At 42.1% G+C, this 17,644-nt stretch overlaps 1 protein-coding gene across 1 annotated transcript; it reads left to right on the forward strand.

Annotated features, from left to right (window-relative positions):
• The first annotated feature begins 7,191 nt into the window (after positions 1-7,191).
• On the forward strand, positions 7,192-16,689 carry LOC129704210 (protein phosphatase 1K, mitochondrial-like). The gene is made up of 8 exons (XM_055647169.1): positions 7,192-7,252; positions 9,664-9,802; positions 11,401-11,812; positions 11,892-11,992; positions 13,767-13,929; positions 14,347-14,491; positions 14,594-14,728; positions 15,316-16,689. Exons 3-8 carry the CDS (start codon positions 11,418-11,420, stop codon positions 15,445-15,447), a joined length of 1,071 nt encoding a protein of 356 aa, XP_055503144.1. The 5' UTR covers positions 7,192-7,252; positions 9,664-9,802; positions 11,401-11,417; the 3' UTR covers positions 15,448-16,689.
• Positions 16,690-17,644: the final 955 nt, after the last annotated feature.

The raw sequence follows: 17,644 nt of genomic DNA on the forward strand, positions 1-17,644 counted from the left end.
CGTGATGCTCCTGCACCCGGGACGATGTGGCAGCAAGAATTATTTTTATTTTTAAATGAATCAAAATAAACTTTATTCAAGTAAAAAAAAAGTACAATACAGGAACTGTGCAAAAAAAAAAAATCTCCCCACATTCTGGGAGGCTATACATACACTCAATACTGTTTACACAGATCACACAATTTTACCCCACACCCTTGCCACTCACTCATGCGCTCCCCTGGCGTGAAATCCCTTCTCTTAGTTTGAGGGGCGCCTCCACCAAAGATCTTATAGCAGAGCTCTGCTATAGGATCTTTGGTCTCCACCACACCCTGCCCCAATGTCCTGCAGCGGAAGGGCCCACTGTGGTCCTCCCCCACAGAGCCTTGGAGTTGGCTGCACCAAGCTTCAACGCGTCCCTCAGCACGTACTCCTGCAGCGGGCCAGTCGGCAATATTCCCTGACTGACATCTCGCTCTCCTGGGAGGTCAAGAATGTTATTCTTGAATGAATTCGATAAATGAATTATGAATGAATCAGGGAGATTATAATTAAAGTTGTTCCCAGGATCTGGGAATCATGTGACTATACACTGTAATCATGGATTGTCTTTCTGCTGACTGGTTAGCACGCAACAAAAAGCTTTTCAGGTACCTCGGTTACATGTGACAATAAACCAAACTAACTCTGGGGAACACAGATAGACCCATGTGTGTTCCGTCTGAGAAGGTGGTGCTGGACCTTGTGAGAGCATTTTGAAGTAGCTGAGGTATTTTTGGAGGTCATCGGAGAAGATGGTCCTTGGAACAGTGTGAAGATAGGCCATTTAGGCCATTTGGAAAAATTTAGGCCATTTGGAAAAATGGGCTGAAAGATGGCAGATGGAGTTTAATGCTGATAAATGTGAGGTGCTACACCTTGGCAGGACAAATCAAAATAGGACATACATGGTAAATGGTAGGGAATTGAAGAATACAGTTGAACAGAGGGATCTGGGTATAACCGTGCATAGTTCCTTGAAGGTGGAATCTCATATAGATAGGGTGGTAAAGAAAGCTTTTGGTATGCTAGCTTTTTATAAATCAGAGCATTGAGTATAGAAGCTGGGATGTAATGTTAAAATTGTACAAGGCATTGGTGAGACCAAATCTGGAGTATGGTGTACAATTTTGGTCACCCAATTATAGGAAGGATGTCAACAAAATAGAGAGAGTACAGAGGAGATTTACTAGAATGTTGCCTGGGTTTCAACAACTGTTACAGAGATAGGTTGAATAAGTTAGGTCTTTATTCTCTGGAGCGCAGAAGGTTAAGGGGGGACTTGATCGAGGTCTTTAAAATGATGAGAGGGATAGACAGAGTTGATGTGGACAAGCCCTTTGAGAATAGGGCAGATTCAAACAAGAGGACATGACTTCAGAATTAAGGGACAGAAGTTTAGGGGTAATATGAGGGGGAACTTCTTTACTCAGAGAGTGGTAGTGGTGTGGAATGAGCTTCCAGTGGAAGTGGTGGAGGCAGGTTCATTGGTATCATTTAAAAATAAATTGGATAGGCATATGGATGAGAAGGGAATGGAGGGTTATGGTATGAGTGTAGGCAGGTGGGACTAAGGGGGAAAAAAGTTGTTCGGCACGGACTTATAGGGCCGAGATGGCCTGTTTCCGTGCTGTAATTGTTATATGGTTATATGGTTATAAGATCCAGCCACATCAGATGAATATTTAAGAGTCAAGCGTGTTCATTTGTCAATATGAACCAGAGCAATGACAGTCTCACTTACTTTACCGGCATATGTGATGCAAAAAACACAATGGATAAAAACACCAAATAAGACGTAATAAATAACACAAATAAATATGTCAACGATTTTCAGGTACTGTAAGTAAACCAGACCATGATGTTGCGAAAGGCACAATGATTGGGTTGATACAAGACCCAACATAGGATTGACATCCCAACCATTGAAGAGATCTACATGATGCAGCCATATCAAAGACACGCACCACCCAAGCCACGTTCTCACCTCGATAGTTGAGACCCATGAGACCGCAACTCCACACTGTTTGGGACAAATGGTTGCATCTCTTCAGTTCATCTGTTTGCAGAAATGAAATTCAATTTGTTTTAGTTTAGTTTATTTTCACGGTTGTGCAGTGAAAAGCATTTTTTTGTGTGTTATCCAGTCAGCGGAAAGACTATACATAATTACAATCAAGTTGTTCCACAGTGCACAGATACTGAGTAAAGGAAATAGCATTCAGTGCAAGAGAAACTCCAGCAAAGTCTGATTAATGATGGTCCAATTAATGATGGTCTCCAATGAAGTTGATGTAGCTCAGGACTGCTCTCTAGTTGGTAATAGGATGGTTCAGTTGCCTGATTACAGCTGGGAAGAAACTGTCCCTCAATCTGGAGGTATGCGTTTTCTCACTTCTGAACCTTTTGCCCGATGGGAGAGGGGAGAAGAAGGTGTGACCCGTTCTTGATTATGTTGGTGGCCTTGCTGAGGCAGCGTGAAGAATGTTGCCAACCATCAGATATCTCTGTGCTACAAGAACTCCAACAATCTGTTTCAGCTGCAACTGATTTATCTTCTCAACTAAGGTCATTGAGTTTGCCTCATGATACTGCAGGCTAATATTAACTAGCCACAATATACACTGCCCTCCATAATGTTTGGGACAAAGACCAATCATTTATTTATTTGCCTCTGTACTCCACAGTTTGAGATTTGTAATAGAAAAAAAATCACACGTGGTTAAAGTGCACATTGTCAGATTTTAATAAAGGCCATTTTTATACATTTTGGTTTCATCATGTAGAAATCACAGCAGTATTTATACATAGTCCCCCCATTTCAGGGCACCATAATGTTTGGGATACAACAATGTCATATAAATGAAAGTAGTCGTGTTTAGTATTTTCTTGCATATCCTTTGCATGCAATGACTGCTGGAAGTCTGCGATAAATGGACATCACCAGTTGCTGGGTGTCTTCTCTGGTGATGCTCTGCCAGGCTTGTATTGCAGCCATCTTTAACTTATGCTTGCTTTGAGGGCTAGTACCCTTCACTTTACTCATCAGCATATACAAGGCATGCTCAATTAGGTTCAGATCGGGTGATTGACTTGGCCACTCAAGAATTGACCATTTGAAAAACTCCTTTGTTGCTTTAGCAGTATGTTTGGAATCATTGTATTCCTGTAGAATAAACTGTCGGCCAATGAGTTTTGAGGCATTTGTTTGAACTTGAGCAGATAGGATGTGTCTATACACTTCAGAATTCATTCTGCTACTCCAGCAGCAGTTGCATTATCAATTAAGATAAATGAGCTAGTACCTTCAGCAGCCATACATACCCAGGCCATAACACCCCCACCACTGTGTTTCACAGATGACCTGGTATGCCTTGGATCTTGGGCAGTTCCATCTCTCCTAAATACTTTGCTCTTGCCACCATTCTGATATGTTAATCTTTGGGGGGGACTATGTGTAAACGCACTTGTAATTTCTACATGGTGAAACCAGAATGTATAGAAATGGCCTTTATTAAAATCTGACAATGTGCTCGTTAACCACATGTGATTTTTTTTTTCTATTACAAATTTCAAATTGTGGAGTACAGAGGCAAATAAATGAATGATGAGTTTTGTCACAAACAATTATGGAGGGCATTGTAACTGCCTACATTGTGTACAGTGTATAATGTTTCTCCACCAGCGCAATAAAGCTCACATTTACTCTGGTTTTCCAAGTCTAAATAGCATACATAGTCTGTCATACATAGTAAGCAATGGTGTAGCCTCTGCCATGTGCATGCAGGTCTGCTGTTAAATTGTTGTGATCAATTTTCATCCATGACATGCGGTTGTCTTAACTATAAATGTAACTATTCCTAAGGCCGCACTCGGATTAGAATGGAAAAGAAGGTGTATGCAATGCTTGTCATCATCAAATGCGACACTGAGTGAATAGTCAGGCCGTCATGTTGCAGGTTTATTCAACTATGGTTGGACCACACTTGGATAATTGTGTGCAGTCCTAGTCAAACTCACTGCATGAAGGATTTGGAAGTTTTGTTTGGGAGTTCATAGAGATGCACGTGGCAAGAAGTTTACTGAGGGAGTTGGGGCCTGGAAAGCACCGCCATTGAGGGTGGAGAAACAGATATAATAGCAGCATTTAGGATGCTTTTAGATAGACAAATACCTGAAGTGATATGATTCACATGAAGAGCCATAGAATCATACAGTGTGGAAACAGGCCCTTTGGCCCCACTGTCCCACACCGACCAACAGGTCCCATCTACACTAGTCCCACTCGCCTGCATTTGGCCCATATCCCTCTAAACCTGTACTATCCATGTACCTGCCTAATTACTTCTTAAACATTGCGATAGTCCCTGCCTCAACTACCTCCTCCGGCAACTCGTTCTATACACCCATCACCCTCTGTGTGAAAAAGCTGCTGCTCAGATTTCTATAAAATCTTTCCTCCTTCATCATAAACCTATGCCCGCTGGCTCTTGATTCCTTTACACTTGTCATGAGATTCTGTGCATGATTCCTCTCATGATTTTACACACCTCTATAAGATCACCCCTCATTCCCCTGCGTTCCAGGGAATAATGTCCCAGCCTGCTCAACCTCTCCCTGCAACTCGGACCCTCGAGTCCTGGCAACATCATCGTAAATCTGCTCTGCACCCTTTTCAACTTAACATATCTTCTACAGTGCTCAGAACTGAACACAACTGTAGACGCAGGGAATTAGTTTAACTCGGCATCATCACTCACAGACATTGTGGGCGGAAGGAACTGCTCCTGTGCTGCACTGTTTGATGCACTTGCTCGATGTTCTAAAGGGCTACACATTAAATATCAATATTGATATTTGTGAAACACAAGATCTGCTCGGCTCAGGATTCTTTAGCAGTCCTAATCCCATGGATCTTGTGATTAGTCTCTGCCAGTTCCAACCTCGCTTCTAGATTTCACCCTGAGGTTGCCATGGCCAGAAACAAGCCCCGATTCCAGTGGGTAAGCTGGGATAAAGATGAAGCACTGGTGGGTTTAAATCTTTGACAATTGGTCATGAATGTATCAGTTTGAAATTCCTTTGGCTCGTGAAATAATGAGGATATTCTTGTGTCATTTACACTTCTGTGTATTTTTGTACTCAGGATATATTGTTACACAACATTAATGATACATGTAATAAATAATATTGTACTTCTGAGGCTGCATTTTACATTATTTGTTCATAAAGTTCATAAAGCTTTCAAGGTAGCAATCTTTTAAATTTGAAAATGTAGCTGGTACATTCCATTTGTTGCTGCACCTAATAATAGCCCAGAGCAAAACATTGATGACTCTACAAATACTTATATACGAGCACATGATAAATATGAGCTCAGTTAGTAACTTAAAACTGCGGCACTATTTTGTGTTCATTAGGTGGAATCGATTTTTCTGTTCCAAAATCTTTGAAGGATTTCCAAAAATGCTCCCAATTCCTCAATCAAAAATCAGAGTAAACCCTCGTTACAACAGACAGTTGTGGGTAGGTGTCCGCTGCAATTGAGTGAAGGATTATCATTTATTACTTATTGTTTATTAAATAAACAACTACGGTTGCTAGTTAATACACAAAAGGACACAAAATGGTGTAGTAACTCAGCTGGTCAAGCAGCATTTTAGGAGAACATGGATAGCTGACGTCTCAGGTCCCAGAACCTTTTTCAGACTCAGTATGGAACTGGACCTGATATCCAGGTGAGTTGATGGCCGGGGGAGAGGCGAGGATTGGCGCAGTCATTGATCTCGACCTGCAGGCGGCCAGAGTGCAAGGAAAGGTCGGCAGAGGTGGTGATGGTAGCAAAACATGTGATGGTGGTTCTGCAGCGGTGGTGGTGGTGGAAACTGCAGTGGTGGTGGTGGTGGAGACTTCAGCGGTGGCAACAGTGGTGGTGATAGCGTCAGCTGCCCAGCCTGGCAATGGAGATCAGTCCTCCTGTGGGGGGAGAGTTTGCAAGCTAGGACAGTTGTGTGCCCAGGTCACAGTGTTCCAGGTTGATGGGTGGCCCTGCCGTGGTGGGTAGTAAATATGGCAAGTGCTATGTTAGCATAGAATATAAAAACAGGGATGTAATTTCAAGGCTTCATAAAGAACTGGCCAGGCCACATTGAGTGTATTGTGAGCAGTTTTGGGCCCCTATATCTGAGGAAGGATGTACTGTGTTGGAGAGTGTCCAGATGAAGTTTACAAGAGGGTGGCGAATCTGTGGAATTCATTGCAACAGACAGCTGTGGAGACCAAGTTATTTGGTATTTTTAAGGCAGAGATTGACAGATTCTTGATTAATACGGATGTCAAGGGTTATGGGGGAAAAGGAATGTATGGGGTAGAGAGGGAAAGATAGATCAGCCACGATTGCATGGCGGACTAGACTCGATGGGCCGAATGACTTAATTCTGCTCCTACCATATGAACGTACTTCCCTCCACGTATGATATTTGACCCGCTGAGTTCCTCAAGAATCGAGCATTTACAGTCTCCTCTCTCCCGGAGATTTGGCAACTGCTGTCTGAGATATGTAACCAACATATGTCAGTGTAGCGGCGGCGGGTTGCAGTCGAGAAACTGCGACGCAAACTGGGCCGTTTCGGCAATTTCACTGGACGTCGTTACGGCTATTGAGGGAAACATATCTGTGCTTGGTGTTAAAGCGCTTTCCATCGCTGTCTCCAGAGAGCAACGCAAATTTTACGAGGGCAGAGCTTTTAGTTTAGGGATTCAGCGCGGAAACTGGAACTTCGACCCACCGAGTCTACACCGACCAGCGATCCCCGCACACAAACACTATCCTATATACACTAGGGATAATTTACAATGATATACCAAGCCAATTTAACCTACAAAGCTGCGTATCTTTGGAGTGGTGGGCACTGCTATGGCAGAAACATAGAGTGTTAGCTCAGAGTTTGCATTCCACACTGATGTCTGAGGAACAGCGATTACGCTGGAATTGAACTGCGCTCCGAGAGGATCGAGCACAGCCCATGTTGTGGCAACGCCGCGTTCCGCTCTGTTCCCAGCCCCGCTCTGCTGCCCGGTGTCCTGTTCGCCTGAGCAGCTGCTTGTTGGAGCTCAAAGGAGTATCACTCCGCGCCCTAATATAAAATCTGCACAGCTCTTGGACATTTGTCGGTCCGCTTGTACACTGGGAAGGAGTTGCGAATGAGGAAAGGGTGAATGGATGGACGAGGTGATTGGGAAGGGGGAAGGGAGAGGGAGAGGAGGGAGGAGGAGGGGGGGTGGGGTTGCAGTGTGAGGGAGGTGCCTCTAGGCAGGATGGAGTTGGTTGCTATTATGGAACGGAGGTAATTTGTTGGGGGTTCAGAGCCTGTTGGGTCTAATGTTGAGATTTTATAGGAGAAATGGAGGCCTATGGATGTGTGATGTATTGGAGAAGGCATTCCTTATTTCCTCCTTGGATGGTGGTGAATCATTGGGCTGCGGAGAAAATTGTGTTTGTTGAAAAAGTTAGAAAATTGCGTGTACCGAGGTGCAGTGAAAAGCTTTGTGTTACGCGGTCTAGTCACATCATACCCTGAGAACAATCATAAGTGTGTGGAGATGAAGGCTATGTTACAGGTGCCTGTTTGAAATGATTGTTTTGAAGCTTAAATGAAGCCTGTTATCCTGGGAGAGGGTTGGGGTGGAGTGAAGCGGTGCTGTAGGGTTGGCAATGCCAAGTCTGTTAATGGTTTAGGGGCGGAGCAATGGGATTAGTGAGTTACTTGAAAACAGTGTAGGTTAATTGGCATGAGTAAAGAACAGGGAATTTGGTAGCTGTGATTGTTGGTGACATGCCTGTGATTTGGCAAATACTTTTTTTTAATCTTTCCTTTCCGTTTATTCTTGCTTTTTTTTTAAAGTAACACAATAGCTGTCTAAATTAGGAAATAGTTAAAATTGAAAGAGGATCCCATGCATTTGTTTGCTTGAATTCCACAAGGTATCTTTTCATGATGGGCACAAAATGCTGGAGTAACTCAGCGGGTGAGGCAGCGTCTCTGGAGAAAATGGATCGGTGACGTTTCGGGTTGGGGCCCTTCTCCCGACTGATTGCAGACGGGAGTGGGGAAAAGCTGGAAAGGAGAGGGGGGGGGGGGGGGGGGGGGGGTTGGAAAAATCATGGCTGGCAACAGATGACCTGAGGTGAGGGGATCCCTGATAGGCAGATTGTTGGACAAAGGCTTGAGATAGAAGCAGATGTGAGCCCACAGGGGATACATAGTTGTGAACTGAAGGAAGTTCAAAGACTTTTGGTGGAAGGGGTGGGCGGGAGAAGAGGCTGGTGCAAAGTCAGTTCAGTATTCAGTGGAAGTAGGTGGGGAGGGAGGGAAGAGAATAAGGGGGTGACGAAGGGGAATGGAGGTCATTGTAGAAGTTACCTAAAATTGGAGAATCCAATGTTCATACTGTGTAGGAAAGAACTGCAGATGCTGGTTTAAATTGAAGGTAAACACAAAATGCTGGAGTAATCCGCTGAGTTACTGCAGTATTTTGTGTCTACCGTCAGTGTTCATACAATTGGGTTGCAAGTTACCCAAGTGGAATACGAGGTGCTGTTACTTCAGTTTGTGCGTGGCATCATTCTGGCAATGGAGGAAGCTCAGGATGGAAAGGTCAGTATGGGAATGGGAAGTGAAGTTAAAACGGTTAGCGTTCGGGAGTTCCAGTAGGCCTTGGACCGTGCGCAAGTCTTTGGCAAAGCTGTCACTGAGTCTATACTTGGCCTCGACGTTTTACACCAGGAACACTGGATGCAGTAGACGAGGTTTGACGAGGTGGATGTGAACCTCTGTCTCGCTTGGAAGGACTGCGGTGGTCCCTGGATAGAGTCGAGCGAGGAGATACAAGGACAGGTGTTATATCGACTGTGGTTACTGGGGAATGTTCTTGAGGAGGGTTGGTTTGGGTGAGTAGGGATAATTCCGTGCCATCAGTCTGAAGAAGTGTTCGGACCTGAAGCCTCGCTTATCCATGTCCTCTAGTGATGCTGCCCGACCTACACCTTGAGTTGCTTTATCATTATGTGTCTCTCTTTAGTAAAAATGAGCATCTGCAGTTCCTTGTTATCACATCTTATCGTTTTATGATTGTTTCTACAGATTTTTCAAATGGCTCACTTAATTCTGTGACTATTAATCAATTGTTATTTAATAATGTGTAAACAGATCCTGATGGTGCCTACTTTTTGCTGATAACTGGGGTGATTCTGAGTGTGATGTAGAGATGCGGACCAACAAGGACAAATGAACATGTTAATTTCATGCAGATGGAGTTGTGTGCGATTCCCTGGCAAAGCTGGAAAGTCTCCTCCTTATGAAGGAGTGCACACATGAAGCGATGGGACACACGCACGCACACACACGCAAGCACCATATATACACACACACACACACACACACACACACTCGCACACACTCGCACACACAGGTGTGTGTGAGTGTGAGTGTAGATCTATAACTTTGTTAAAATGAAAACATAAGCTCTGCTCCTTAAAATGTTCATGGAGAAAGAAACAGAAAATATCTTCTTGGAACACTAATGAAAATATGTTTCCTTTGAAATCCCTCTGATGTTAGGATCTATGTTGATTTTTTTTAGTTGTGAACATCTGAAATTAGAAATCAAGAAGCTAAAGACCAGTGGATCGTCCAGATTTGAACGGGTGGAGCTGCAATTTGTGAAATCTCCTACTTGAACATCCCATGATAAATGCGTTAATTGTCCATTCTAATTCCAGGTCAGTGGAATGCTGTCCTTCTATTACTTGTGCCGCTGTTGTGATAGAGTTTTGATGATATTTGTGAATAAATTTAATATGGATGGTGCTGAAGGATGTGTATCTGTATTCAAAAATAGTTGTTTTTTGCATTGTGGGAGGAAGGTGTTTTGAGTTCAATTCCAGTTTACTCTGAACTTGAGGAAATGTAATATGTTTGAGTGTTCGTGCAACTTAATAAAAAATACAATGCTTTATGGCCTTCACACATTGCACCAAATACTGTTTTGATGTGAATTGCTGCTTTCAATTAAGAATGTGCTCAGGTCTGCCTATTCGGAGCTTACAGAACTTAAAGTCATAGTCATAGAGCACTACTGCATGGAAACAAGCAACGCAGCCCAACCTGTGCAAGTTGAGTAAGTTGGAAATCAGGGTTGGTTGTAAATGGCCCACATCCATCTAAGCCCTTCCGATCCAAATGCCTTTTGAAAGTTTTAATTGTATCCACTTCCATAGCTTCCTCTAGGAGTTCTTTCCAGATATAGACCACCCTCTGAGTGGAAAAGGTTGCACCTGATGTCTCTGTTAAATGTATTCCCTCTCACCGTAAACCTATGTGTTGTAGTGTAAGAATTCTCTACCCAGGAAAAAAGACTGTGAGTATTCACTTTATTCATACCTCTCATGATTTTGCATACTTCGATATGGGTGCCCCTGAGCCTCCTATGCTCCAAAGAAAAAATCTCAGCCTATCCAGCCTCTCCCTCTAACTTAAGCCTGCAATCCTGGACATATCCTCATGTATCTCTTCCGCACCTTTTCCAAATAGATATTTGCCTTTCTTTAGCTGGGTAACCAGAAGTGCACACAATACTCCAAGCCTTACACCATGTGACAGAGACTCGGGTGCAATCCTGACTATGGGTGCTGTCTGTACAGAGTTTGTACGTTCTCCCTGTGATCACGTAGGTTTTCTCCAGGTGCTCTGGTTTCCTCCCACACTCCAAAGATGTGCAGGTTTGTAGGTTAATTGGCTTTGGTAAATATTGTCCCTTGTGTGTGCGCGCGATAGAAGTCATATACAGGTATTGCTGGTCTGCATGGACTCGACGGGCCGAAGGGCCTATTTCCATGCTGTGTCTCTAAAATCTAAAGTAAAGTCTAAGGTCTCACATCAATTTATACAGCTGCATCATTATGTCCCAACTTTTGTGCTCAATAATTTTCCCAATGAAGGCAAGATTATTAGACTCCCTCTTTAGCTTTCTGTCCACCTGACTCGCCATGTTCAGAAAGGCAGGCATCTATTTTTATCTGATTTCTTTGTTCTATAACACTTGTCAGAGTCAAATTCCATTTGCCATTCTCAGGCCCACCTTCCCAACTTACAATCCAATAGCTCTAAGATGTATGTACACATTAGACCATTAAAAAAAATTATTGTGCTTCTCTTGATAATTTAATTCATTTAATTCTTATAACTAAACACAAGAGCCCTCAGATTATGATTTGGTACGTTTATGATTTTTAGTGGAGAGCAATGTGAAAGGTTTTACTTTGCAATGCAGATTTTGACCTCCCAAACAATGTTGATCATAACGTTTTGTTTTCTCTAGGTCTTTGTAACTTCATCATGGCTCTGCTTGCAATTGCTCTTTCGTGTCGATATCATGGAGCTGCAGTTTCTAAAATAGCAAAGCTCACGTATATCCAGCAAAGATCCTTCCTCTCTTCCAGCGCAAAAGCAAATAGAGAAGCCGTTGAAATAAATCAACATTTGGCAACATGGGACAGGTTTGGCATTTGGTTAAATGACCCAATTATCCATCTGCCTCGAATTAGAGAGCTTCAAAGTAAAAAGGTTGCTAACGTTGGCTGTGCAAGTCTGACTGGAGAAAGAAGGCAGAATGAAGATCGTTTCAGTATAGCTGAACTTGTCAATGGGTTGTTCTGCTTTGCTGTCTTTGATGGACATGGAGGGTCTGATGCTGCTGAGTATTGTTCCAGATATATTGGACGTTATATACAGTAAGCAAGTATCTACTTCCTAACAATACCTGAATTTAAAACCAACTTGTTTACAACTAGTTTTTTTGTTCATTTTTAGACATAATCTACAGACAGAAGTAAATTTGGAAACGGTCTTGATGAAATCCTTTCTGCAAATAGATAGTGACTTCGCACAAAATAGTTATGATTCGGGGAAAGGTAAGTTCCAATATTCCAAGACAGTATTTAATTTTGACAGTTACTAAAACCTGGAATGTGTGTTAATGCTACGATAGATTAAATGACTTGTTTGTGTATAGAAGGAATAATACTTCACAAATGCTAAGATAGACACAAAATGCTGGAGTAACTCAGCATCTCTGGAGAGAAGGAATGGGTGATGTTTCTGGTCGAGACCCTTCATCAATCTGAGTTTGGTTTAAACCAGTATCTGTAGTTCCTTCCTTCACAAATGCTAAAGTGGGAGTTTAAATTGTCTCAAAATCATTTATCCAGCTCTTTTAACCATGCCAGTTTTGAGAATGGTTAGCTTGGTGCCCATAAGCATTCTCACTGGCTGTCATTGGCATTCCAGATTAACGCATTAATTCCCTATTCTTTTGTGTGTCCTATTTAAAGGGCATGCCTGGTTTGAAAGGGTCGCTGCTCAGATTTTGATGTTCTATCACTGACCCTATACCTTGTGATATAGAAATATCAAGACAAGATTCCTGTTAAAATAACTACGTCATTTGTTGGATAATGTTTCTGTTGCGATCTTTACCCGTGGGACGCAGTCTGATGCTGGCTCGAGGGGCCGAATGGCCTACTCCTGCACCTATTGTCTATTGTTTTTATCTTCCTGTAACTAATTTTGAAAAGTAGCTTCAATCTGCAAATATTTATGTGAAAATAGCATTTAGTAAGAGTAAAGCATTAACCTGCTTCTCAAGTATTGAGTAATCTTTGGTTATTTTGGACTTTAGGGTTAGGCCTTATTTAGCATAATACATGCAGTTCTGGTCACCCCCTTACAGGAAGGCATGGAGGCATTGCAAAGGGTGCAGATGAGTTCTGAGTGTTTAACAATGCATATGGATAACAGGCAGATTTGCAATATAGCATAAAATAAGAAAAAAAACTGCGGTAAAATGCAACATAAAGAAGAGACAATGAGATTTATTTACTGATTTTTTTTAAAACAAGCTGTGCTTTTTTGTTATTACTTTTATATTTCAATCAAGGCGATTAGTGCAACTGGTCCACGCCTGGGCTTTGAAAGGATGCAGATGTTTTGAGCATTGCTGTGAAAACTGAGTTTATCCTTTCATTATTTAGGACTTGTTTTTTTATTGCCAAGTGGAAACAATTGAGTAATTTAATCTATTCTTAAAATCATTCTTGTCAATTAAACTTTGAATTTGAGTTCAGTTTATTGTCACGTGTACTGAGGTACAGTGAAAAGCTTTTGCGTGCTAATCTGTCAGTGGTAAGACAGTATATGATTACAATCGAGCCATCACAATGTACAAATACATGATAAAGGGAATACTGTGAATAACGTTTAGTGTAAAATGAAGTCTGATTAAAGATAGTCTATGGTCTCCAATGAGGTATATAGTAGTTCAGGACTGCCCTCCAGGTGCTGGTTGAATGTTTCATTTGCCTGATAACAGCTAGAAGAAACTGTCCCTGAATCTGGAGGTGTGCATTTTCACACTTCCTCTTGCCTAATGAGAGAGGGGAGAAGAGGGAGTGGCTGGGGTGCAAATCATCCTTGACTATGCTGGTGGCCTTGCCGAGGCAGCGTGAGGTATAAATGGAGTCGATGGAAGGGAGGTTGGTTTGTGTGACTTGCACTTGTTGGGACCCAGTGTACAGGCAGATAGATAAGCAACAAACTTGTGTACAGGAATCTGCAATTTCATGTACTGGTTTACTGTACAATAGACTGACAACTCAAAGTTTACACATATCCCTTTTAACCCTCTAGGACAACTATTCACATCAGGAACAACAGCAACTGTGGCTTTGTTGAAGGAAGATTCTCTCACAGTGGCTAATGTTGGAGATAGTCAAGCTATTCTTTGTCATGAAGGAAAAGCTGATCAATTAACACACGATCACACCCCACGGAGGAGAGATGAAAGGAAAAGGTGACGTATTTTAATGTATATTTTCATCATAATCTCATTCACGTGACCATTTTGGAAAATATATTAATGCAAAGTGTACTATATCACATTATTATGCCAGAAATGGGTAATAAGTTGAAACATTGATTCTGAAATATTAAGTTTTTTGTTTAGCCTCTGGTCGGTATTGGAAAGAGCCAATGAATGCAAGAGAGAGATGGATAAAATGTATACATTCTTTAAACATTACCTATTCCCTATCAACCATCATCAATCCATTTAGTTTCCTGCTTCATCATTCTGGAGGGGAGCTTGAGAAGGTTACCGCTCAGATTTGGGTTATTATGTCAACATGTAAATATATTTTCTTGGAATTAAGTTGAAAGGAAATTGTATTTGAACTTTTTAACATTAGAAGGCTTATTTTTTTAATCCCAGGATCAAGGAGTGTGGTGGTTTCATAGACTGGAATTGTGCCGGCAGCCCATATGTGAACGGTCGATTAGCCATGACCCGTAGCATTGGAGATGTTGATCTCAAACCATATGGAGTAACAGCTCAGCCTGAAGTTAAAACAGTGGAGGTAAAATGTTTGGCCCTCACGATTTCAAATTTCCTGTCCAAATCATTTTGATGTTTTTTAAAGCTATCTCATTTACCTTCCCCCCCCCCCCATCTTTATAAGTTGCAACGTACAAAAGACTGTTTCCTGGTCCTGACGACTGATGGAGTTAGTGCCATTATGGATGCTCAAGAAGTATGCGACATTGTGAAAAAATGCCAAGATCCATCAGAAGCTGCAACCGTTGTAAATGAGCAGGCAAGACAAGAGTTTACTGAGATCTGCATGAACAGCCTGAGCTTCCATTCTTGTGGTGTTAGTGGTAACTTTTTGATCATAAATTCCACGGGTCCTATTCATAATGGAATTAGGATTTGTAAATACGTCATAATGAATGACAACCAGTTTCTCAACCACTTTACCTCTGTGCACATCACAAGCTAATAGGAACGGGGGTAGATAGAAGGAAGCCCTTCACCCATTTAATATGATCATGGCTGATTGATGGATTGAAAGATACAGCATGGAAACTGGTCTTTCAGCCCACTGAGTCCACACTGACTATCAATCACCCGTTTATACAAATTCTGTTATCCCACATTCGCATCTACTCCTGACATTCATCTGACCTATCTACCCTCACTGGCACGTGGCACCGGGAGTAAAGTAAGTGATGTTCCCTGAATTGCCATTCAATTTTGACTTGTACACCTGCAAACTTGTTCTGGTAATCTGCTTCCAAATGTAATTAACTCTACCCAACATATGCTTGAGCAAGGAGCCTCTGAGGCGTTAATACTCTCTTGATCAGGTAAAGAATTTTTTTGTTTTCACATAATTTTCAGGCATTGCAGTACGGAACCCACGATAACGTGACAACGATAGTGGTGCCATTCGGGGCTTGGGGAAAGTACAGTACTTCATTCACTCGCTCTGGGTTTGGAAGAATGATGGTGGCAAGTTCCAGATGGCATTGAGTGCTGCGCTGATATCAGAAAACACACCTCTGTAGTCTGGATTTTATTTGTAAAACCATGCAATTATATTGTAAGTACCGTTTTTTAACAACCACTGGTGTGGTTATAAATGTTGATAACTGATGGGACAACACATTGAAATACCCCTTTACAAAATAATATATTATTTCTCCATGTTGTTTCATCGCCCCAGGGCCTGGGCCATTGACTCCACCGATCTTCACCTCCCCCATGGCCGCTGAAGGGCCTGTTTCTATGCTGTAGCTCTGAACTAAACAAGTTCCTGTCTCATACCTTCAAAATTAGTCCTACCCCAATTTATAACTTTACCTTGTGGGGCCCACATGTCTTTATCAAACCTATTTTAAAGCTGTAGTCTCTGGTCCCTAAAGGCTTGCCCACCAACCCTTCAGTCACTTGGCCTTTACAATATCCTAACAGTAAGCCAAGCTTTGCTCTTACCTTGTAGGATGCTCTACATATTACCAAAGGAAAATTTCTTGAACACTTTTGACAAATTCCACCCGTCTAAACCCATGGCATTATGGCAGTCCCAGTCTATATGGGGAAAGTTAAAATCCCCTACTATGACAATCCTATTAGTCTTGCATGCTCAAGAAGGAACTGCAGATGCTGGAGAATCGAAGGTAGACAAAATTGCTGGAGAAACTCAGTGGGTGCGGCAGCATCTATGGAGCGAAGGAAAGAGGCAACGTTTCGGGCCGAAACCCTTCTTCAGTCTATTGCCTCTTTCCTTTGCTCCATAGATGCTGCCGTACCCGCTGAGATTCTCCAGCAATTTTGTCTACCTATTAGTCCTGAAGATGCCTACAATCTCCTGGCATATTTGTTCTTCTAATTCCCATTGACTATTTTGGGGCCAATAGTACACCTCCCAATGAGGCGATCATCCCCTTTTTGTTTCTCAGATCTACCATATAGCATCACTGGATAAACCATCACACGGTCATCTCATTCTACTACCTTGATGTTCTCGATCCTCAAGAAAGCTACTCCCCCTCCTCTTGTCCCATCACCTCTATCGTGCATGTAGCATCTGTAACCTGGAACATTAAGATGCCAGTCCTATCCCTCGTTTAGCCTGGTTTCCTTAATGACTATAATGTCCCAGTCGCACGATTCTCAGGGGGTTGCAAACAGATTTTGACTAACATTGATTAATAATCTGTGTAACGACTTGCCGAGTTACGCAGCAATTGCCAATAAAATATATCTACATGATATTGCTTGTACATATTTATTAGAATTTACATTTGTTAATTAAGCAGTTCACTCTGAATAAACATCAAATTTACCACATGCAAGTAAAGTACATAAGATATTCTGAAGCCACAGTGCTCTATGTTTGACATTACATTGAATCCTCGGTCTTAGGTAATGAGGATAACTATTGCACTTGTGCATCACAAATTGGAAGGTACAACAAGGGAAACACTTTAAATCTCAATACATTAACTATTCATTCATTTGTATTTCTTACATCTGCTCCTCTCTAATCATTGTCAATCACTCCAGTAATACAGTGGGAAGAGAAAGAATTCTAAAAATCCTACAAGAGTGTTAGTATTGCACTGGGTTGGGAATAGCCAAGCCCATCATGTAAACCAGCTGCCATTGACGACCCCCCCCCCATCATAACATCATACAATCATAAGAGATAGGAGCAGAATTAGGCCATTCGGCCCATCAAGTCCACTACACCATTTAATCAGGGCTGATCTATTTCTCCCTCCTAACCCCATTCTCCTGCCTTTTCCTCTTAACTTCTGACACCCATACCGTCTACACCATCCATGCTTCACACTGTCTCAGGAGAGTAGCCAACATAATTAAGAGCCATTTACAGCCTGATCAATCCCTATTCTCCCTCTGTCTTTGAACAGGAGATACAAATATCAAAAGATTTTGGGTGTTTTTTAATCCAACTTGCTAATGCCATTTTGTGTCCCCTTTTGGTCCTTCTAATCGCCTGCCGAAGCACTTCCATCCTATCTTTATATTCCTCAAAAGCCCTGTCTGATTCCATCTTCAAATCTTGCATGCACATCCAATTCTTTTTTGGACCAAATTTACCACCTCTTTGGTCATCCAAGATTCCGTTACTTTGCCATCCTTATCTCTTCTTACTAGAACGCCAGTCCTGAACTTTGAATGAGTGGCTTTAAAATGGCATCAA

The sequence above is a fragment of the Leucoraja erinacea genome, chromosome 15, assembly GCF_028641065.1.
Source record: "Leucoraja erinacea ecotype New England chromosome 15, Leri_hhj_1, whole genome shotgun sequence".
NCBI lineage: Eukaryota > Metazoa > Chordata > Chondrichthyes > Rajiformes > Rajidae > Leucoraja > Leucoraja erinaceus.